Here is a 21,421-nt window from a genome sequence, read left to right as displayed (position 1 = left end):
TTTCTGAGGTCCTTCTTTCGCCCTTAATTAGTTTGTTTTAATGCCGTATATATCGTCCTTTCGAGCGTAGTCTTTTGGTTTGTGCCTTTAGTTTTTTCGTAAACTTTCAGAACTTGTCTTCCGAGTAGTTAACTTCTTGATTTAAATAAAAAAGAAGCTTGTCACTTGACATTTACTCAAAAAAATTGTGTTACAACAATCTTGTTAAATTTCGAAAGATGACATTGCAAAAAACCTTTATAAATAATTTTATTTTAAATTGATTTTTCTTTCGGCTTACTAGATTTAAATAAGTACTTGCTTTGTTGATAGTTCATCTCCAATCGTATTGATAAAGACTTAAAAAGTCAATAATTGTTTTAAAAATATTTTGTTTAAAAAGCTTATCGCTTATCGATAATGTAATAGATATACTTTTGGAGCATTGATTTGTTTTACAACTTAAATTAAAATGTTGTATCAACTATTATTTGATTGCTTTATTAATTTGTGTTATTATTGAAAGCAAGATACATACATTAAACATTAAGGCTTTTATTTCTTTTTATGACCAACTTTAATCAAAATTTAGAGCTTATAAATAAAATTAGCTTCATTAATGTGCCTATACCATAGAAACTTCTGAAATAATTTAGACTGCACCACACTAGCAAATCTGGGACTCACCTTTTGGGCCTTGCAGGTGACGTTGATGGACTGGACGTCGTGGGCCTGGTGGCGCTGCTCGCCGATGCAGAGTCCGCAGGCGGGGGCCTTGCAGCTGAGGCAGTACTGCGAGAGGGTCTCCTCGTGCTCCCCGCAGACGGACTCGCGCTGCTGGGCGGCGCCGCGGGGCTTGACCAGCGTGTGCTTGGCCAGCGGACCGCGGGCGGGGTGGCACAGCTCGCGGCAGGCGTCGCAGTAGCGGATCTCGCACTGCTCGCAGATTAGGGACGCCACCTTGGGGTCCGTCTCGCACATCTGGCAGCGGAGCGCCTCGCGGGCGCAGAAGCGGTCCACGATGGCCTCCATGGCGCGGTAGGTGGGCAGATTGCGCACGCCCCCATCGTCGAAGAAGACGAGCTTGCGGCAGAGCGGACAGGTGAGGCAGTATGCCGCTCCCGGCGGAGCCACCACATTGCCCACTCCAGGGAGCAGTCCAGTGCCGGCGTACGACACCGGGCGAGATGTGTTCGAGCAGCAGACGACGCCCGAGTCCGCCTCGCTGAAGATGCTCACCTTGTCCGACTGGTCCTGGTCGGAGGTGACGCTCTCGCTGCCGGTGTTCGAGCTGGCCGTGCTGGCGGCGGAGCTGTGGGAGCTGTGTCGGGTGCCGGGACCACCGGCACTGCCCCCGGAGGCAGTGGCTCCTCTTCCCTCGGAGCCGCCGCCACCGTTTCCGTGCATGCCCCCATTGTGACCCGCCGTGGAGGCTGGCCGTTCCGATCCATTCACTGTGACCGGCAGACCAGATCCCGGGCTGTACGGCGTCTGGATGTCCAGGGCACAGCCCAAACAGAGGGCGTGGAAACAGGGCAGCAGCACCGGATTGGCGTACAGCTGCTTGCACGTGGGACAGCGCAGTTCGTCCTCCATTTTTGGTGATTTAGGTCCGCAAAGCTAATGCGATTTGAATTGAGATTTGGTGTTCGGATGTCCTGTTTGAATCGGTTATATCCTGGCTCTAATTTGGTTGCACACTGTGGGACAACATGGCTTCAATAATCCCTGAACTTGTCACTTTTCACTTAGCTGTTTGAATTTTGAGTTCTTCCACTTTTACAAAACGATTCTTTTAATTGTATTGTCTTTTTCAACTTCAGTTATGCCAATATGTAATGTAAGCTGAGTTACAGATCTTAGTATATTTCACTTTTTAAAGGGATTTTGTAAGCCTTGTTGTTTCACACTTTATGTTGTATTTCTTTTTTTTTAAATTCACCTTAAGCCAATAACTAGGCTGTGTTTAAATCGTAGTATATTTTACTCTTGTAAGGGTTTTTATAGCCTTATTGTTTTTTACTTTTTAACTTCACTTTAAGCCAATATGTTAGCTGTGTTTTGAATCTTAGTATATTTAACTTTTGAAAGGGTTTTTGTAAGCCTAATTGTTTTTCACTTTTTTTTGAAGATAAGAGTTTTGTAATATTCGGTATTTTTCCTTTTTTAACCAGTTTTATAATTTTAAATCTGCTTTAAATTTTCACTGAAAGTTCGTATTCTTTGAAAACACAATTTGATCCCATGTGTTTCTAAAAGAAGTTCCGGTTTCTTACAACTTTACGTTTAAACGCGACGATTTAAATTTTTAACCATCCGCAACACGACCGATTTGAATGAAAATGTTTTTTGACTGTTGAAAAACTCGCTTCTGTCGAGTTTCCTCTGCCGAGGTTTTACTTGCCTTCGGTTCAGCAAACGAACGTGCTTCGGTACACAACTCTGTTGCAACCACCGTATGGGCGCTTCGAACATGTTGCTTCCAGTCTGCACTGAGAAAAAAAGACATTTTCAAAACATGACGTTCTTTTACTAATGCATTGACCATATCTAACTAAATATTTTCGGTTTAGATCATTTTCAAGAATCTTATCACATTAGGTGGTTTTAAATTAAGTCTTTTAGAAAACCAAACTTTGTTTGCAATAGGGCATAGGTATACAGAGAATATCCCGACGTTCAGAAATTGAGATTTATAATTCTCAAATTTAGGGTGTACTTAATTTGATATTTGTAATCACTTTAAGAAAAAAATACTGAAATTTAGGATATGTGCACCTAATGTTTTATTATAACAAAAATGTTCTCATAATGGAAAAAATATGTATTAAAAATCCTTTGAGATGTACGGACCTGGAAGCCACCTCTACTATAGTAAATTTTTGTTTGAGTACTAAAAGTCTCAGATTTAATGAAATATACTTGATTATTTTCTCTGTGTAGGGGGTATTTTATTTTATTGGCTATAGCAATATGGCAATCTTAACTTAATTAACAAATTTGTCTTGATTTCTGAAAAGAATAATTATATTATATATGAACAGCCACTTTTTTCTGCGGTGTAATAACAATCCAACTGTCGCATCGAACCGCAGCTTCTAACTCAACAGTTCGGGTACAGTTTGAGAGTCATTGCCACAATAATAATTGGGAATTCAAGCACTTGATTTAAAAATATACAATTAATTTGATATTTTAAATATATATTATGTCATTGTAATGTATAACTCAAACACTTGAGCCAAAACAAAAAATATTTACTTCCTCGCATCACAATATTTATTAAGCAAAAAAGCCTTTGCACAAACTGCACTTTATCGACCTTATCGGCAAACTAAACTATTGCCATAGAACATTACAAACTGATAAGGATCCAGAGATTTGACTTATACACCTGTTCAGAAACGCTTGGAAACATAGTAATTAAAAACTCGGTTTCTTAATTTTTAAAAATATATAATTTAATCTTTAAGCAAAAAATAACTGGTAGGCAGTGTAAATAGCCACTGCAATAGTTAATAGGCAGCTGTATTTCAATAGTTTATAAAAGTGTTACAATTTTTTATTGAAATTACTTAACAATTAAAAAATTAAACAAGTTCTTTTAAGAAATCAATATTTGTGATTTGGTTCTCCTTCTTGATTTGGCCTTAAACTATATTATTTTGCGTACCACTGTGAGAAGTAAAGGGAAATGAACAGGTAATGTCGGTACCACCACTGATAAGCCCGGCCACCGACCCAACTCGCGCACATGGCGACATTCCTTTTTGTATAAGTACATACCTATGTATATATCCCTCATACCTCAACGGAGGTGTCAGCGTCCACGATTCTACGATCTACAAATATTATTAGACCACGCTGTTTGTTTGACTGACTCTGAATCGGACTCTGCCTCAGACTGTTTTCGAGTTTGTTTTGACACCGAAGCGGCCAATCGAGCGGGAAATCGAGAGCCGGCGATTGAGGATGGTGAAGAATGCCCCACGGTAACTGGCATTCGATATCTGAAAGCCAAATACAAATAGGTGACCTGCTCTAGATGTTTATCTACACAAAGAAAAAAGCATGAACTTTTTGAGAAATTAATTTTTTAAACATAATGGGAGTGGAAACTTTTAGTGAAATTTTGAACTTCGAATTAAGCTATGAATTCTTCCATATAAATTTTTAACGTTTAAATATTGTTAGGGAAATTTTATTCAACATGTAAGGGCCACGAAATGATCACTACAACAACATATAAAAAAACATTGATCAGGTTATTGTTATATTTTTCGAAGCCTAAAAAAATCATTTAATTTACCACTGAGATTCTTCACTTTAATTTGTGCATACGATTTTTATAAAATTACAACGACAGTTTTGTGATAAACTATTAAAGTGTATTTTGCGTAAGGGAAAGGGTGGGATACCAAACAACAAAATCGTGCACTGTGGAAAGTTCCCTTTTCCATGCCCCATCCCAGAGAAGTGCGTAATCCGTCCGACTTAATAAGCCACGTTCCTGTTGGAGTATTTGATCTGGATTTGGAATCGGGAGGTGTTAAGTAGCTCCCCCCTGAGCCCCGCACCCACCCACCGAACGAATGTCTCACTTGCCTATGCAAATATTGACAGACAACGCATTCGTATGCTTAATTTGCCTCAATTTATTGTTATTTATTTTTCTTTTTCCACGCAAGTCCTTAGCTCTCCATCTGGTATTCTTTTTCCAGCTTACTAATAAATCACAAAATCGGACAGCAAGTGACGAAGAGAGGGGCAGAGCTGGGCGCCTAATTGCTGAAGTATTGATTTTTGTATTTCTTGACCAAAGTGTGAACTTTGGAAGGGGATGGCGCCAAGGAAAAGTATTTGTATAATAGTTGTCGCGGTAGGAAACGGTAACCTTAACAGGAATCGATGGCATGCTCAATTATTGCATGATTATAAGAATTAATACATGTATAAATTAAGGGCTTCGGTTTGGTGACTGCTCATATTCATATAAATATATAAAAAGGGATCTTTCAACTTTGTGTATAGCTTAACCATAAGCAAAATATATCAAAAATTGCAATAATCAAAAAGTAATAAAACTAACTAGAATTTTGAAAACCGTTACACAAATCCCTCATTAAATACTTTTGTTTAAAATACTTTACTACTATTTCTGGCAAACCATAGCATATAAAAAATTCCTTGAAATTGACCTCACAGATATTTCTAGTGCCGCCGCGAGAGATTTTAAAGGATCGGCTATAGCATAGCAACAAGGGCAATAATTCACTGCAGCTTAAAATATTTAAAAACTTTTAGCACGCTGGCTCGCCACTAAGACTGCCCGAACCCACCATCGCAGTGAAAACCACTTTCGCACCCCAAATCCCTGCCTCATCCTTGCGCCTTTTTGGTCCACTTTAATGCCGTATATCATGTGGTGTAACCATGGCCAAGGACATTCGCCATATGCGAGCATGCATAAAAACGCAATAATAACAGTGCCCTCTTACCACAACACCCTGTCCATGCTCGGGCGCCAAGCCGAATAGCAGGAATACTTTGGCCACCGCGGGTGCGAAGCATTTTTTGCACTTTTCCCTGCTTTTTCGGGGAAAGCTGGCCAGGGAGTTAAAAAAGAGCGAAATAAGAGAAGAAGCAAATTTTTTGACTGGCGGCGTTTTAGCCTGGCTTTTTCTCTGCGACTGTGTACGTGTGTCTGCTCGCCCACTCCAGCTGCACCGCTGATCCCTTGCTTCTTTTATAAGCCCAGTGCCATACCCAAATCCAAACCCTATCCATATCCCTATCCCATCGACTCCCTTTTCGACTCTTTCATGCGTTTTGTCGTGCTCCAAACGGAGACAGCGGTTGCAGCGGTTACAGGAGCGGGCAGGATTCGCTATCCGTCGTCATTGTCGGGTTAACAAACACCAACTCACCCACACACACGTGCGCGGATGAGAACGCAAACAGCAAAAAATACTTTGGCTATAATAACCATAACCAAATGGAAACCGCCATTGACTTTCTGAATACTCTGTCTTAAAACGAATGCAAATAAGTTTATGTTTATAAAAAAAACTGTGTTATAATATTTAGATAGAAATAGGTATGCCAAATTGGTCGTTGACATGAAGGTGGTTTTCCATTGATCTACACATTTCAGTAAAAAACAAGGACTAACAAATAAGATCTGCAAATTCTCGTAAAAAATATGTATGTTATGAATGAATGCTTAACTGATATTTCACCTTCACCTTGATAAAACTAACTGTTTGTTAGTTAATTTATAATTTCATGCGATTGTTTATTTTTGTAATCTGGTAAACCAAATTAATTACAAATAAAAATATTCTTTATTCTTATTTATTTCTCTTGTACTATTCTGTGTGACCTTTTACAATTTGTACAAATTTCAACTTTTATAATTTAATTTAATTACATAGGGACATAGCTTAAAAAGTCTTAGTGACAGCTATGCAAATATTGGCAGTGTATCACAACAGGATTCTTTTATTCAACTTTGGCGAACAATATGTAAAAAGTTTAACCAAAAAACACAGAATGGAGTTGCCAGCGGCCAGAGGAGAAGAGGAGAGGAGGCGATGCAGGGCGTACAGTTGTTGCTCCGTGGAGTCCTTGCTCCGCTCACTCGTTCAGGATAACATCGCCAAATGAGATTAGGAAGGACATTCGCGTATTTAACACAGACGGACGCTGAAACTGCTACCAAAGGCGGAGCATCGGTAACGAGGGAGTGGGAGGGCAACTGGTAACCAGTAGGATATCCTGGCTGCCTGTTAGTCGGACTACAGACTACAGTCCACAGTCTTACTGGCAGGACGGTCCATTCCATGCGGCTGTTTTTTTTTTTTTTTTTTTTTTTTTGTATTTTGGGAAAACGTTCAACAGGGGAATCGAGGGGGTCTGACTGCTAATATTGTGTACAATGCTTAGCGCCTCTGTTGTCATTGCAGGAAGTTGCAACAGTTTGGGGCATTGTAATTGCTTTTTTGTTTGTCCCTGCGAGGCAAGGGCGCTTTTTGGGTGGGCCCGGGACTATCTCGAATTGCAGCAAATTTTTAATTAGATTTTTTGATTTTTTTTCCAACCATTTTCAGGGCGATTTTTCTGTTTTAACCGCCTGAGGTTCTGTTTTCAGTGTTTTACCAACAGACACCAGCCTTAAATTGGGTTTCCAAGGTTTTGCGAGGGGTAGAGAACTTGGACACATTTGTTAACGAGTTAGAGCGAAGATAAAGCGGAAGTTATGAGCCATGACAAATCGTTCGATGTTCGTTTTCTAAATTACTACAAGTGGAATTTTAATTACTTTCTGTGGTTTCGTAGTCGGAAGTACAAATTTTAAAACAGAACATGAAGTTTTTTTACAGGCAAGATATAACTTAAGAATTTTGTTGTTTAATAACATTTTTTCCAAATTAAACATTCCTCGCTTTTATTTTCTATCTGTATTTCAGCTTATGCAATTAAATTAATTAAAATGCCATTTCATTCAGCAATAAATTAGCTTATCCTTTGTATCTGAATTTAAAAAAAAAAACTCAACCGCATGCTAAAAACGAAAACAGATGCTCAAAGTTTTCCCCAAACCTCAAAATAAACAAAATCAGAGCACATATAATTAAATACGTTCTGAGTATTCAATTGCGGGGGAGTCGAATCGGGGGAAACCCAAGCAAGCCCATGGTGGAAACTTCATTGCAATTATGAAATTTTAGACATTTTGATGTACTGCAGCATGTAAAGCTCCCCTTACGTTCTATCCTTTGTTGTCCGAAAAACGTTGGCCACAAAAGTTGTTTGCCTTGGAAAACATGAGACGAGTGTCTACGATATGGGAATACTGAAAGCACAGTGATCACAATTTAAATGTTCCTCGTGAGGGGAGGTTTTTGTCCTAGAATGAATTGGGTGGAAATCAAATTGCGCATTTGATTATGAAATCGGATACATTTTGGGGCTGCTCGTATGTAGTTTTTACTGGCAAAACCTTAATTAAAAGTCGTTAATGGCTTCGGGCTGGGTTGGATGGTTTTCAGTAATTCAGTCTGTTCAAGAGATCTCCTTCCCCAGAGAATCTAAAAATCAGGTAATTTCTCAGACATTAATACTCATTCTTCCGAGCTTAACTGAAAGTTCCAATAAGCCATAAAACTCAATTGAATGGTTGTAAATTCACTTTTATTTCCGGTATTAATTGAAAGTGCATTTACCCACCGTCTGTCTGAACTGAGCAACCAATGGAACAGGCAAACAATGGATGAGCTCTGATGGTCCTGGAAAGAACCACATAACATCAATTATAAATGCACTCGATAAATTATTTCCAAGTATTAACTTGGCTTTCAGGCACTTCAACAGCTGCAGCACAGGTGGAAGAAAATTTATACACATAAGTACCTTTCATGGCTAGATGTGTATTTACAAAAATTATTTTTCTTCAAACTAAAGTTGCAGCTAGTTTGCCAAGAAAAACTAAACCGAAGAATTTTCATCTTCTCCTTTCTTCATGAGCTCTGTTTTTCATGTTGTTTTCCAGTTGGAGAGTGAGTATGTGTGTGTGTGTCTTAGTTTAAAATGGCCACATTTTGTGCACGTGCTGGTTTTGGTGTGTTGGTGTTGGTGTTAAGCACTTCCGGTTGGCTGCTTGACTGCTCACCTGACATGCGTTTGCCAAGGACTGGCAGCAGGATTCCCGAGGAAAACCTCTGTGGCTTCGACCCGCACTTGCACCTCTTGGCTTCTGACAAATCCCAATACCTCCCCCCACACACGTTCTGGTTTGATTTTTCATTAAGTTTTCAGGGGAACAGCTCCCCTGTAAGTCACTAACTTGTTTGGTTCTTTTTTCCCCGGGTATCGTTAGTAAAAATTATTTTCAATTAGCTAACTACACAACTGTTGAACAGGCAAATGGATGGGCCACTGCTTTCGGTTTCGTTATTTCGTTATTTCGATTCTCGAACTCTGTTCTGCTATTTCCACTTTCCATATTGCCTTAAAAATGCAAGGATATCAAGAGCAGATGGGCGGTGTTATGGTACAATCATCTCTAATTGAATTAAAGAATATGACAGCTTGCGTCAGCAGAGAAAAGATTGTTTCGGAGTATTAATTCATACCTATCTTTATTCAGTTTAGTATACATTATATACTTTGTATTAGATACATTTGGTTAATTTAGTTTTAGCCCAACTAACCTGCCAGAAAAACACTCTAAATTTTATTTTATCTCATTGCTTGCACGTGCATATGTAATCAAAGCTAATTAAATATTTGTTTTTTGTGACAGCTAATAATTTCAAAGTCTGAATCGATTTATTGGTTAGGCAAAATAATAAATAAATAATTACAAAGTAAATGTGAATTCATTTTTGTATTAAAATTTTAAGGCAAACAGACACTTTTCACGTGTGTGTATATTTAGTGCAAACCTAACTCGTTTTCAAAAACACACCTACCTACACCTTATATCAAAATCCAAGTTTAATAGTTGTTTACTTTTACTGAGCACAACAATTTATCTTTAATTTCAAAAGTCGGACCCCCGAAAGTAGACAACACTCTGGGCACTTCCCAGTGTTGCAGCTGACAAGCCAAAGAGTTTGAGGCACTTTCTGCTGTAGTTCCAGTTGTTGATAGTTTCCCCAAACAATCGCTAAACAATGCTGTGGGCGGGACCACGCCCCCTTCAAAACCACAGCAGCTGGTCCTTGACCTAAGCCTGGGAAAAGAGAAAGAGAAAAGAAATCCAAACAAACACTCAAACTTTACCCATTCACCCATTCAAATGCAAATTCGGTGCGCAAATCTTCAAATGACTTCGATTGGTTTTCTGGCCTCGGCCTTTGTTTCTGGTGGCGATCTGTCCTGGACAAAGGACCTACTGTCTTTGGGCACTTCTAATCGGAGTGCTGGCTCCACACTAACATGTAAATGCATTAAACAATGGTGGCCACAGAATTTTAACGAATTTCCCAAACCAAATTGACAATTTAATTTTCTGCTGAGCGTTGTTCTCAGTGTCCCGTTCCCGTACCCGTTCCCGTTCCCTTGCTCTGTTTTCGAAACTTTATGAGGCCAAGTCCCATTTGCATTTCTGTGAGAACTCGATTTCCGCTCGGTCAAGTGACATGATTGATACACCGGGGCGCCAGGAGTCGGGATCTGGGCGTCTGAATGATTCCTGGGGATTGTCCTTGCCTCGCCTGTTGCCTGCGGGCGTAAAAACAACACCCCGGGCTTTGACATGTCCGGACATGTCCAGCAGGCGGTGGCGTCACACGGGCGGAGTCCACAGACGGACAAACGGACAAAAGGACACACGGACACTGAGGCGACGGCTCCGTACGGATAACAATGCACTGATGGGGTGCAGGGCGTCGCAGGACATCAAGTAGCCGACACGTTGCAGCTTACAAAGTTGTGTAAAATGATTTTTGTTTCCAGTAATGACAACTTGCTCGTAAGCTGGCGAATGGTTTGGTTGATAGGGAAATTCCTGGATTATAAGTTGCATTTTTGGGTTAATAAAAAATGGTGGGACATAAAACATGATATGGGGCATTAAATAAGTTTTTTAGAAGCCAAGTTCGAAAGATGAATTAAAAACCGTTTAAATTTAAAGTACTTTAAATACCATGCTTCAAAATGTTTGACTGTTGACGTTTGCTCACTACTTTCCTTTAAAGGTTTCATAATATACTCACGGAACTAAATCACAATCATCATCATAATATTAGTTTATTAAAAGCCATACATTTTTTAATATTTGGTTCCAAGAAATAAATTTGCATAGCTTCAAATGGTAATTTTTATAAGTTTTTTAAATTAAGAGTGTTTTTGAGGGTTTATATATATATATATTGACATAGCAATCTCGAAACCTTGCAAGTAGTTAACCCAGGGTAATAGTCTATCGCTCACGCAACCAACTCAAAGTTAGCCAGTGTGATTTTCACTTTAAAATGATTTTCAAAATAAACCTCTCTTTTGTCCAATCAACCCGTATTCTATATATTTGCAAGCCGTTTGTTCGGCCTTTATTTTAGAAATTGAAACTTGTGGCAGCCACGTCCTCTGTGGCACAATATCAAATGCTTTTGTTTGTTCTACTGGTTTCGGACTCAGACTGCAAACAATTAAGTTTGCATCTATTGAGTGACACTTTTATTTTCTTGTGGTTTTCAGGCACACCCGAAAAAGAGGACTCACACACAATATGCAAACATATGTACGCGCCAGTGTCAGTGGCAATTTCAGTTTTTTGGCAACTGCCCAGAGCTCTGGAGGGGACTTCCCCCACTTCGAAGTGTCAGATGCAATGGAGTTTTAAATAAAATGTACTCGCAATAAATTTCCGCCAGCTCTATGGAAATATATTATCAGCATATGCTGGCAGCTCCTCCTGTTTTTTGGCAAGCCACAAGCCTAGTGTCCGATTTAAATATTTAATCTGATTTCATGTTTCAATGCGTTTTCTGGTAATTTACAGTTAGTCTGCTGTTGAGTGAGACAGTAAGCAAAGAACTTTCAAGTGTATTGACAAAACCTTTTCATCTTTTAAACAACTTTACTGCAGTTAAGCTCTGCATTTTAATTGGACACAACATTATCATTTAAACCATCAGCTTATCTATGCCCAAGACATTATGGTAAAGTAAACACCAATTAAATAAAGTATTTTGGCCACGTATGTTTCATAATTGCAACTTAAGGAGTCCCGTAATGACACATACAGGTAAATTAACTACCATTTAAATAGTTAAAATCACATCTTTGAGAATTTAATCAATGAAAAGTACTTTATAGCTTTTTATATAAAAAGAATATTAAGTCACTTAAATTAAATTGTTTTAAATTGTGAAAACAGAACACCAGTTATATTTAAGCTTCACAGATAGTTTGATATTTTTATGAACTAATGAGTAAGCACAATCATGAAAAGGGTATATCTTTGGTGAGATGTTATTAAAATTAATTTACATTGTGGAATAGAAGTTTAACAGACAACCATGTAAGCAATTAAAATTAAATTTTTTTCTATACTAAAAATAGAAATACATTAATAGTAATTTAACCTGTATGCATAGGTATATTAAACATTATTTACATTGCATTTGGTATGTTGTGTTTATAATAATTGCCTACATTTCGATTTTTGTTTAGCTACATTAAATTGAGTTAGCCAACATTGTTTTTTTTGTAAATCTACGAAAAAGAAAATTTTCAATAAACCTAATCCTTAATTTAGTTTAGATTTTTTACAAGATTTTAATAAAGTACATTCACATTCAGAAGTTAACTGAGAAGGTGAGTATAAAATACACTGATAGGATAACTTTAACTGAACATTGAATAAGCATCCTTTGTGTAAATTTAATTAAAATTATAAGTATATATTCCTCACAAACAAAAGTGTCTGTTTCATGCATTTTAAAAAATAATTTGGTTTCCTTTTTGGCACACTATAATGTTTTTTGGTAGTTAACCTACAATTCGCCACTATCCACTTGCCGCATGATTTCCACCATTCGACCGTAGAGCATGGTTTTCACATCGTTTCCCCATATAAAGTCGATGTGATTAAACCTGGGATTTGGAATCAGATAATCGTGCACCACATTTGGCAGATTGTCCCTTAAACGTTCTACATCTTTGTCGGAGGTTAGGCGATCGTTTTTACTGTAGTACAGTGCCACTTTGCAGTCAACGTTGGCCACTTTGTACTGTGGAGGAGTGTCGGCACCGTATCTTCTTCGATTCTCCCAGGCGTTGTAGTAATCGTACTTGAAGAATCCCCCGCTGTGGATCTGTTGGCCATAGTGCTCCACCGACTTGAGTGACGAACCCGAGGATGCGTGTCCCGAGATAAGCGGCACAAGGCTTCTATTAAACTGTTGGTTATCCACACCCATTAGTTCCTGGACGAAATAGGTGCAGGTGTTCTGGAAAGCGAAGCTGCAGATTTGGTGGATGAGTCGCCGCCACACTTCGTTCTCCGCCGGAAATTCGTAAAGCCCCAATGATCTGGCAAGAAACTGAAAAGAAACAAAATGAATCGATTAAGATTTTAATTGTAATGCAAATCACAAAACAGAGTTATAACTTAAGCCAACAGATATTTTTAGCAGGACTAACCGCATTTGATAAAGATATATACACATTTTTTAACAGCTAATGCACAAACCATATTACTGTTTTTCTTTTTTTTTTAACTTTAACAGATCAGTATTTTAAATATTTAAGAGTTATGCCTTTTTGCAAATAAAACGTCACATTTAGGTATATAGTCGACTTTGATTTACCTTCTTAACTTAAGCATAAAAGAATAAAGAAATTACAAAATCATAGCAAAATTGGGAAAGGCGTACTAAATTAATTAACGAGATTTGGTGGCTTGGTAAAATATTAAATATTTTTTTTTTAAATCTTCAAGCTTACAGTTAAGGGTCGCATGTACTTCACGAAAGTCAGGAGAATAGGTGAATCGATATAGTCCCAATAGGCCACCGGAGCGAGGGCCTGCATCAACTTTATTTTCTTCATGTAAGCGGGTCGCTCACTGCCCATCACAAAAAAGGAGGTGGTGCCCTGCGAATGGCCGACGTAGTGGACCTGTTCGAAGCCCTTGCTCCTCGCCAGGACATAATCAATAGCAGCCGGGAGATCGTACATCCCCAGTTCGTGGAAGGAGAAGTCCCAGAACTGCGGTTGGTATCGGTGGAAGCGCTTATGCTTGCGCGAATACCGATTACCTCGGGTATTCAGCAGCCAAACATCGTATCCCAGATCGCTGAGCAAGTAGCCCAGGGACTTTTCCGGTCCCAAGATCACATATGTCACGGAACTGTCCAGCAGACCGTGCACCATCAACACTGGCTGACCACCGGGCCTTGGAATACGATGAGCCGTAAGGACAAAGCCATCCTTGGCTTGAATCTTGTGGGTTTCCGCCGGATAGCCATACTTCTTGATTAGATCCGGCTGTTGCGAAATAAAAATATTACCTAATGATATATGTTATATTTTCGTTGGTTTTTTTTTCGATTTAATAAAATTCTTACCGTGATTAGATTGGCATCCTCCAAAATGTTTTTGTCCACCTTAATCAAGTCGCATGAAGCAATATCACAATAAAAATATAGACTGATCAAAGTGCCACACAAGTACTTCACATTATAGCTTCTAAGCATGTTGCCCTCCTATAACTTTGCTTCGATCACAGCAATTGGCAACAAGCAGTATGAAATTGACAGAATTAATTTAAGCAAGCGAAATTGGCCAATCAAGTGCTTTAGGCGAGATCTGTTTCTGTTATTAGTGCATGTAGAAAATTGTTTTAAGTTGCAGATAATCGATGCGGAAAAGGTTTCAGCACTAATTTTAGCCTAATAATAGTATTTCCTTGTTTTGATCTTTTTAATTTCATTAGTCACTGTTGCCCGAAGTTTTCACCAATAAATACACCAACAATTAAAACTTCGGTCATAAGGGCATTATAAGAACTCCCTATTTTAGTTAATGAGTTTGATTTTACTACATAATACTACAAGCAAACTTATGTCCTTTGGATTGAATTTCTTCAATATATCACACAGTCTTTTTTATCCATTTTAGGCTTTGCTTTTTTGATAAGCTTTATTTAAATTATTTAGTTTTTATGTTTTTGCAATGGTTTTCTGCTGTTTTATTTATTTCTAAAAATATTTTTAAATAATTCAATTATGATCCCGATTGACACTTAGCCAAAAAATTATTTTGGTATTTTTATCACAAATATAATTTTATGTCCCGAAGTCCTGTCCTATAGCAGAACCTTTTAAAATTAGCTTAGCGTCGTAAAGTTTATTAGAATTAGAACTACTCCCGTTGCGCGATCATTTGCCACTGAGCAATTGAATTAAGTCGTGTGCCTTTTTTGATCCGAGCAGCTTATTTTAGTTGGCGAAGCTAGTTAGGCCGCTCCCCTCCTTGACCCGATTGCATCTCACGTGAATCAGGGCAATCAATATGCATAAAATTGCAATCCCTCATCGCTTACAACATATTAAACGAGTTTTCATAGCACGGCAAGTGGAAATGGAAGTGGAAATAGCAACAAGGTGACAGGTGAAAAAGGTCGTTTAAAACTGATGAGAAAGCTGAAAAGCGCTTTGATAAGCTGATAAATCACCCATAATTGTTAATCAGTCACAGAATTTGAATTTAATAGTGTTTAAGCGAAACCTGTTTTCAAGCCAAGTGCATTTATTTAGCAAACACGCTAAATAAATAAACAAAAGGTAATTAAATTGAGTTCAAGGAAAGTCACTAAACTGAAACTATTTATTTGTAATTAAATAAGAATATGAAAGACAAGAAATGTTGGGGGATTTAACATTTATATTGGAATATATTAACATCTGCCTTTTTTCATACAGAGAGAATTAAATCTTTTAATTTGTATTTGGGTTGTATTGTCTTGCAAATTTTAACCAGGTATTAAATTATTATTATTTTGTATAGTTTTTGTTTTATGATAATTATTTAAAACTATAAGCAGCAATATTCGGTTCCTGACTTTTCATTACTTGAAGCATTCGGTCCCAGACAAGCTCCTTCGCATCGATGCCCCAGATCAGGTCCAAATGGTTGAAGTTTTCATTAGGCACCAAATATTTGTCCACCACATTGGGCAGTCTCTGGTAAAGTAGTTCCACATCCTCCGGCGGTGCCAACCAGTCGTTGTTGCCGTAATACAAAGCCACCTTGGTCCGGACATTCTCCAGTTTGTAGGATGGTGGCCAGAGGCTTCCGTAATGCATGAGGTTCCACATTCCGTAGTCAAACAGCTGGAACTTGCGCGAGTTCCTCAGCTGTCCGTAGTGATGCATCTGCTTGGTGGATGCTCCAGCCGGAGTGTGACCCACCAGAACTGGCAGCATTGTCTCATTTAACTGCATCCGGTCGAATCCAAAAATGAGGAAGAGCAAATTCTCACAAACCTGGTTGGAAATGGTCGTATCGTGGCAGGCTAATCGCTTAAAAGTGTTAATCACATTGTTATTGGGCAGGAATTCATTATATCCCATTGATCTAAGGAAGAACTGTGAACGAGAGGGATTTTATTATACTTTTAGTTCTATTGAAAAAGCACATACATTTTCACTTACGGCAACCGCTGCATCCCGAGCGGACAAGAAGTTCACAACGGGACTGCGACAATGAGTCAAGAAGGCCACCGGAGCCAAGGCCTGCATCATAAGGATCTTCTCCATGTACTCTGGTCGCTCACTGGCCAGGATCCAAAATGAGACCGTTCCCTGGGAGTGACCCACATAGTGCAGCTGGCTGAATCCCGTTTGCATCAGCACAAAGTCAATTGTGCTGGGCAGATCATGAATGCCCATCTCGTGGAACGAAAAGTCCCAAAACTGAGAATCATCAGTGGAGTACCTGACATGGCGTTTCGAATAGGTATTGCCCCGCACATTGGCCATCCAGACATCGTAGCCCTGTTCATAGAGTAAGTACCCTTCGGAAGAGATTTAATCTCAGTGATGTTAAAACAGAAGGTAAGTACTGACTGTACCCAGTGATTTTGTTGGTCCCATCATCACCCAAGTGGCCGAGCTATCCAGCAGTCCGTGCACCATCAGTACGGGAATGGCTCCAGGGCGGGCGATCCTAAACACTCCCAATATGTATCCGTCTTCGGTCTGCACTGTGTAATTCTCAGCCGGATATCCATATTTAGTAATCAGTTGGAGCTGGGGAAAGAAACAAATGTTGAATAATGCTTTAAATAACTATTTATATTCAGATAAGCTCTTAAAATTCATATACGTGATGTTCGGAACACCTATTATTAAGAACGCACGAGTCGCTAAAACCGTAGCTAATTTCCGTGTAGTTTGAACCCTATAAAAAGGTAACAATAAAATGAGTCACTTTGTGACTACATTGAGCTGCTAAGTTTTTGCAAAAAATAAAATAGTAGTATATACATAACGCTTCTATGCACCAGTACCAAACTAGCAAATTGATAAATTCAATATTAAGAAAGTACCCAGATCAATATTTCTGCAGTTAATTTTTTGAAGCGGGTTACTCCTGAAGCAATGATATTTAATTTAATAGCTTAATTGCTCTGTTCTCATTTTATTTGTTTCCAAATGATTCGTTTTGCTTACCGTATCTAATTGTGCATCTTCAAGAACGTCTGGTGGTATATCAAGTCGAAAAGGGTTATTAATTGCGTTAGTTTCCTGCTGACAAAGGCCCAGGAAAAAGACCATAATGAAAATATTTTCAGTCGACAGTAACAACATCTCTAGTTTTTTTTAGAGAATAGCTTTTTTGGTCCGATCTGTTTGAGATCCCAGTGATAACTAAAGTGAATGAAGCTCAAAAAGCGCAAAATCATTTTTTAAGCGGTACAAAGTCCATTCCAATACCTATGAATGTAATTTACATCTGAAGCGAGTTAATTAGTAAATGCTTTTATAGAGATAAAACAGCCTTGACGTATATATTGGAAATGTTTAGACGATCGCAGTAGTGGCTAATGGCTCAAAATTATAGATCTTGTTCATCTTAATCATAACTTAGAAGTAGAACAGTAATAACGTAATAAATTCAAAGACATTAAGTAATAACTTGTGTTTTTATTGTGTTTCCTCATTTTATCTTTGCTTTTACTTCTACAAAATAATAAATACCTAAAAATAAACCTCACTAACGCATAACATACTGTAAATAATTAAATTATAACCATTAACCTATATTATATACCCCTTTAAATAACAGAATTCTCATGATTTCTCATGTTTTCCAGCATTCGATCCCACAGCAATTCCCTGGCATCGATGCCCCAGATGAAATCCAAGTGGTTGAACTCCTTGTCTTCCACCAGATATTTTTCCACCACATTGGGCAGTTCCCGGTGCAGCATTTCCACATCCTCCGGCGGAGCCAGCCAGTCGTTTTGGCCGTAATACAGGGCCACCTTGGCCCGCACATTCTCCAGATGGTAGGATGGCGGCTCGATGGTGCCGTAGCGCCAGTGGTTCCTCAGCCATCCGTAGTCGTACTGCCGGAAGGCACCCGACCTCTTGAGCTGCCCAAAGTGCTGCATCTGCTTGGTGGAGGCTCCGGCCGGAGAGTGACCCACGATCACCGGAAGCATCGTCTCGTTCAGCTGCAGCCTGTCGAATCCGGTGGTCAGGAAGATGACGTTCGAGCATATCTCCTTCGTAATGGTTGTCTCGTCGCAAATGATCCGATTGAACATGCTGATGAACTCATTCTTGGGCAAAAACTCGTGCACGCCAATCATCTTGAGAACCAACTAAAATAGGGAGGAATGACGTAAGTAAAATATAAGTTTCAAGAAGTGGGTAGTGGAAAAGAGATTTCGGATTGGATATGGTCTAGGTCCGCTTGCAAAATAATTACATTTCGACATTGGAGAGTCATCTTTTATCTTTGATAGGTTGCACAGAGAAAATTTTGATGTTCAGAAATGAAGTACAGATTCAAAATATTTGTACTAATTTTAAGAAAAAATACTTAAAGAAAAATTAAATAGTGTAGTATTACTTTAAAAGAACCTTTTTGTGTTGACATTATTGACTAGTTGTTCAACTGTAATACTTTTTTTACCTAACTTTAATATTTATTAGTAGAGTAGTAGTAGAGTTGTATTGAAACAGTTAGTCACACCATTAAGTTATTGGTAAACAAATGATTATTAAACAACAAAAATGATTTTTAATTGGAGTGCCACCCATTTCCATGTCTATGCACACACATATACCAATGCCAAAACCTTCTTTAAGAGGATGGGATATTAAGGATGGGGTAACTTACGCTCACCGATAGATGAAACTCGGCCAGAAAGTTGACCACTGGGCTCCGGCAGTGCTTGAGGAAGGCCACTGGGGCCAAGGCCTGCATCAGGACGATCTTGTCCATGTACTCGGGCCGCTCACTGGCCATGATCCAGAAGACCACGGTTCCCTGGGAGTGACCGATATAGTGCAGCTGGCTGACCCCCGTGGCGTTTAGTATATAGTCGATCGTGCTGGGGATATCGTGCTTGCCCATCTCGTGGAAGGTGAAGTCCCAGAACTTGGCGTGGTGGGTGCTGTACTTCACGTGCCTCCTCGAGTACGTGTTGCCCCGGACATTGGCCATCCAGACGTCGTAGCCCTGATCGTAGAGCAGGTAACCTTTGGAACAGAACAGCGCAATCAGTATGGAGCTTTGCGAGATAGCCTCTGATCTTACCAAGTCCCTTGTTGGGTCCCATCATCACCCAAGTGGCTGAGCTGTCCAGCAAACCATGAACCAACAGCACTGGAGTTGCTCCGGGACGAGCTATCCTGTGCAGGGTGAGTATATATCCATCGTCCGTCTCCACGGTATGATTCTCCGCCGGGTAGCCATATTTTTGAATAAGACTGAACTGTAAAAGTGATGATATCAGGGATTGAGGTCAATGAATTTTATATAAAACTCTAATAATATTATTAGGAGGCAAGAATATTGTGTAACTAGACAGCTGTTTATAATCCCCCTTTATATTCAGATTATAAATTTAAATTGTTGCTAGCAATAACGTCTAACACACTGAGCCCTATAATCTTAGATCTTGTTACGCTCGAGTAAATTGATCTTGATCGGTCAATTTGACCTAATTATATGAACTACAATGAAAATGAAAAGGCAATCTTGTTAAAAGCTTGGATTTTATTAGTCACCAAGAAACTTTTAAATGCCTTCTCTTTTCTTAGAAAAAATTTCAACGCAATAACCCAAAAAAACAATAATTAGTAATTACAATAACAACTATCAATCAGTTGAAAAATCGCAGTATGCAGTATGTAAATATATTAATTAGTTAGGAAAATGAAATACAAGTTTTATTTCTTCAACTGTACAAATGAACAAAGTTTTTACAATGAGCAAATTTTACAAATGCTTTAGAGGTAAGTTCTATCTTTTGAAATATTTTCTCACGGAATTTGTACTTTAATTACTAGCTTACTTGGCACTTAAGTTGAAATTGGTATTGACTTAGCTATCAAATCCGCATAGCTAGCTTTTAACTTACGGTATTCAAATGCGAATCCTCCTGTATATTGGGATCCACGTCGTTTTCGATCCGCAAATTGCTGTCCACCGCCACTGAGCGACCCAGAAAACTGGGCGATTTGAACATAACGTTGAAGAGGGTTACATTACCAAATGACAAAGATAGACCCTCAACGATTCCCGACTGCAGTAGGCACAGAGTTAGGGCCGTTACTAGTATTTTTGCGGTCATTTCACCAATTTTACTGCCTAGCTGGATAAGTATATATTATTGTATAATAAATTCAGGGTCTAGCACTGTGGATGCGATCGGTGCGAGGCACAATTGTTGACTGATGACAGTCCCGATTGGCGGCAACAAAGAAACCTTCTGTGAGCGCGGGATATTCGACACTATTCGAATAATCAGCACTGGTCCGTCCGTCCACGTATAATACTTTCGATTGAATTGAATCACTGGGGCACAGTGTTAGCTGGGTCCGCCGATAACCTGCCTGCTTGTCGTCACTGGCCGATAACTGATAAGCGAAAAGTCCGGCTCGGAATGGTCTTGACTTTGGATCCACTTACGCACGAGATGTCAAAGGCGCCGGCCCCCAGCGGCAACTGAAGATGTTTTGTCGTTATTCAAAAATGTTACGCCAAGGGGATCCACCTTAGCAACATTCGCTCGGCCAGTAAACAAACAATTCAACATGTTGCCAGGCCAATTGAAGGGGATTCGCCCCAACTCAACTTCAACCCACCGCGAATAACAACTGGTTGCTGTTCTGCTCAGCCGGAAAGAGAAAAATAATACATTTTATTAATTACTGACACGCTTTGTGAATCATTGCTGGCTTAGTTTTCAGTTGCATGCAAACAATAGTGCCTTATATGTTTTAGAGAATGAAACCCCTGTGACCTAGTAATCGGATTCAGGGAATTTTAAGATCTGAAAGCTGATTAAAACACTATAAAAGGTTATAGTGATTTTTGAATAGTGTTCTAAGAAGACAAAGTCCACTTTTGAGACTAAACCACGAAGCAACAATTTATTATCAACACAATATATTATTTGTCTCAATTGGATTAGAAGAAATATTAAGCTAAGTCAGTCATTACACTAGTTTTTTATGCACTTGAATTGTCAATTAAACGTCAATTTAGTTATCATGTTATTTACGCAATATTTAAAAAAATTACATTTTTTACGAGCTGTTGGATTTGATTAGCAATAATTCAAAGTTTAATGGTCTTAAACACTTTACAGAGTTTTATGTATGGAAATTTATTCAAAAAGTGACAGTTGTAATTAACACTAAAACATCTTTGCCCGTGTGCCTTTCAAATACACAAGTTATCATATTTT

At 38.8% G+C, this 21,421-nt stretch overlaps 4 protein-coding genes across 8 annotated transcripts in view; all 4 read right to left on the bottom strand.

The window, feature by feature from the left end:
• LOC128261212 (E3 ubiquitin-protein ligase TRIM9) overlaps positions 1-2,351 on the bottom strand; it is an 83,891-nt gene extending 81,540 nt beyond the window's left edge. For 2 of the 3 annotated variants that reach the window (XM_052994783.1, XM_052994784.1), the window contains exon 1: positions 667-2,350. In XM_052994783.1, the coding sequence (XP_052850743.1) occupies positions 667-1,575 (909 nt within the window). In that variant the 5' untranslated portion in view covers positions 1,576-2,350. Of the gene's footprint in view, positions 1-662 lie in introns of all 3 variants that reach the window. The other variant, XM_052994786.1, reaches the window with a different exon arrangement.
• A 9,359-nt stretch (positions 2,352-11,710) lies between these two features.
• Positions 11,711-14,862, bottom strand: LOC128261439 (lipase 3). Of its 2 annotated transcripts, none has more exons than XM_052995139.1 (3): positions 14,058-14,187; positions 13,435-14,000; positions 11,711-13,031 (listed from the first exon to the last, which is right to left on the bottom strand). In XM_052995139.1, the coding sequence occupies exons 2-3, from the start codon at positions 13,861-13,863 to the stop codon at positions 12,483-12,485; spliced, it is 978 nt and encodes a 325-aa protein (XP_052851099.1). In that variant the 5' UTR covers positions 13,864-14,000; positions 14,058-14,187; the 3' UTR covers positions 11,711-12,482. The 2 variants fall into 2 exon arrangements, with proteins under 2 accessions (XP_052851099.1, XP_052851098.1); XM_052995138.1 differs by having other exon boundaries at positions 11,927-13,031; positions 13,435-13,977; positions 14,058-14,862.
• Positions 14,863-15,304: 442 nt separating this feature from the next.
• Positions 15,305-17,382, bottom strand: LOC128261827 (lipase 3). Its single transcript, XM_052995717.1, has 4 exons — positions 17,166-17,382; positions 16,565-16,742; positions 16,146-16,507; positions 15,305-16,079 (listed from the first exon to the last, which is right to left on the bottom strand). Exons 1-4 carry the CDS (start codon positions 17,301-17,303, stop codon positions 15,516-15,518), a joined length of 1,242 nt encoding a protein of 413 aa, XP_052851677.1. The 5' UTR covers positions 17,304-17,382; the 3' UTR covers positions 15,305-15,515.
• A 237-nt stretch (positions 17,383-17,619) lies between these two features.
• Positions 17,620-20,692, bottom strand: LOC128261826 (lipase 3). 2 transcript variants are annotated; one of them, XM_052995716.1, is made up of 4 exons: positions 20,090-20,692; positions 19,264-19,441; positions 18,850-19,205; positions 17,620-18,322 (listed from the first exon to the last, which is right to left on the bottom strand). In XM_052995716.1, exons 1-4 carry the CDS (start codon positions 20,300-20,302, stop codon positions 17,771-17,773), a joined length of 1,299 nt encoding a protein of 432 aa, XP_052851676.1. In that variant the 5' UTR covers positions 20,303-20,692; the 3' UTR covers positions 17,620-17,770. The 2 variants fall into 2 exon arrangements, with proteins under 2 accessions (XP_052851676.1, XP_052851675.1); XM_052995715.1 differs by having other exon boundaries at positions 18,844-19,205; positions 20,090-20,690.
• Between the last annotated feature and the right edge of the window lie 729 nt (positions 20,693-21,421).

The sequence above is a fragment of the Drosophila gunungcola genome, unplaced genomic scaffold (genome assembly GCF_025200985.1).
Source record: "Drosophila gunungcola strain Sukarami unplaced genomic scaffold, Dgunungcola_SK_2 000001F, whole genome shotgun sequence".
NCBI classification, from domain to species: domain Eukaryota; kingdom Metazoa; phylum Arthropoda; class Insecta; order Diptera; family Drosophilidae; genus Drosophila; species Drosophila gunungcola.
Note: the sequence above shows the minus strand (reverse complement) of the source record. Positions and strands in the feature narration are given on the sequence as shown.

Bases quoted from the DNA above. Each gene is read 5' to 3' on its own strand.
- LOC128261439 (XM_052995138.1), bottom strand. From the start codon at position 14,186: ATGCTTAGAAGCTATAATGTGAAGTACTTGTGTGGCACTTTGATCAGT. The intron at 13,978-14,057 runs GTAAGAATTTTA...ATTTCGCAACAG, and splicing joins AGGATGCCAATCTAATCACG to CCGGATCTAATCAAGAAGTA. The intron at 13,032-13,434 runs GTAAGCTTGAAG...GTTTCTTTTCAG, and splicing joins AGTACATGCGACCCTTAACT to TTTCTTGCCAGATCATTGGG.
- LOC128261827 (XM_052995717.1), bottom strand. From the start codon at position 17,303: ATGTTGTTACTGTCGACTGAAAATATTTTCATTATGGTCTTTTTCCTG. The intron at 16,508-16,564 runs GTACAGTCAGTA...TCTCTTCCGAAG, and splicing joins GGGACCAACAAAATCACTGG to GGTACTTACTCTATGAACAG. The intron at 16,080-16,145 runs GTAAGTGAAAAT...TCTCGTTCACAG, and splicing joins CTCGGGATGCAGCGGTTGCC to TTCTTCCTTAGATCAATGGG.
- LOC128261826 (XM_052995715.1), bottom strand. From the start codon at position 20,302: ATGACCGCAAAAATACTAGTAACGGCCCTAACTCTGTGCCTACTGCAG. The intron at 19,442-20,089 runs GTAAGTTAAAAG...TCACTTTTACAG, and splicing joins AGGATTCGCATTTGAATACC to TTCAGTCTTATTCAAAAATA. The intron at 18,323-18,843 runs GTAAGTTACCCC...TCCCTATTTTAG, and splicing joins AGTTTCATCTATCGGTGAGC to TTGGTTCTCAAGATGATTGG.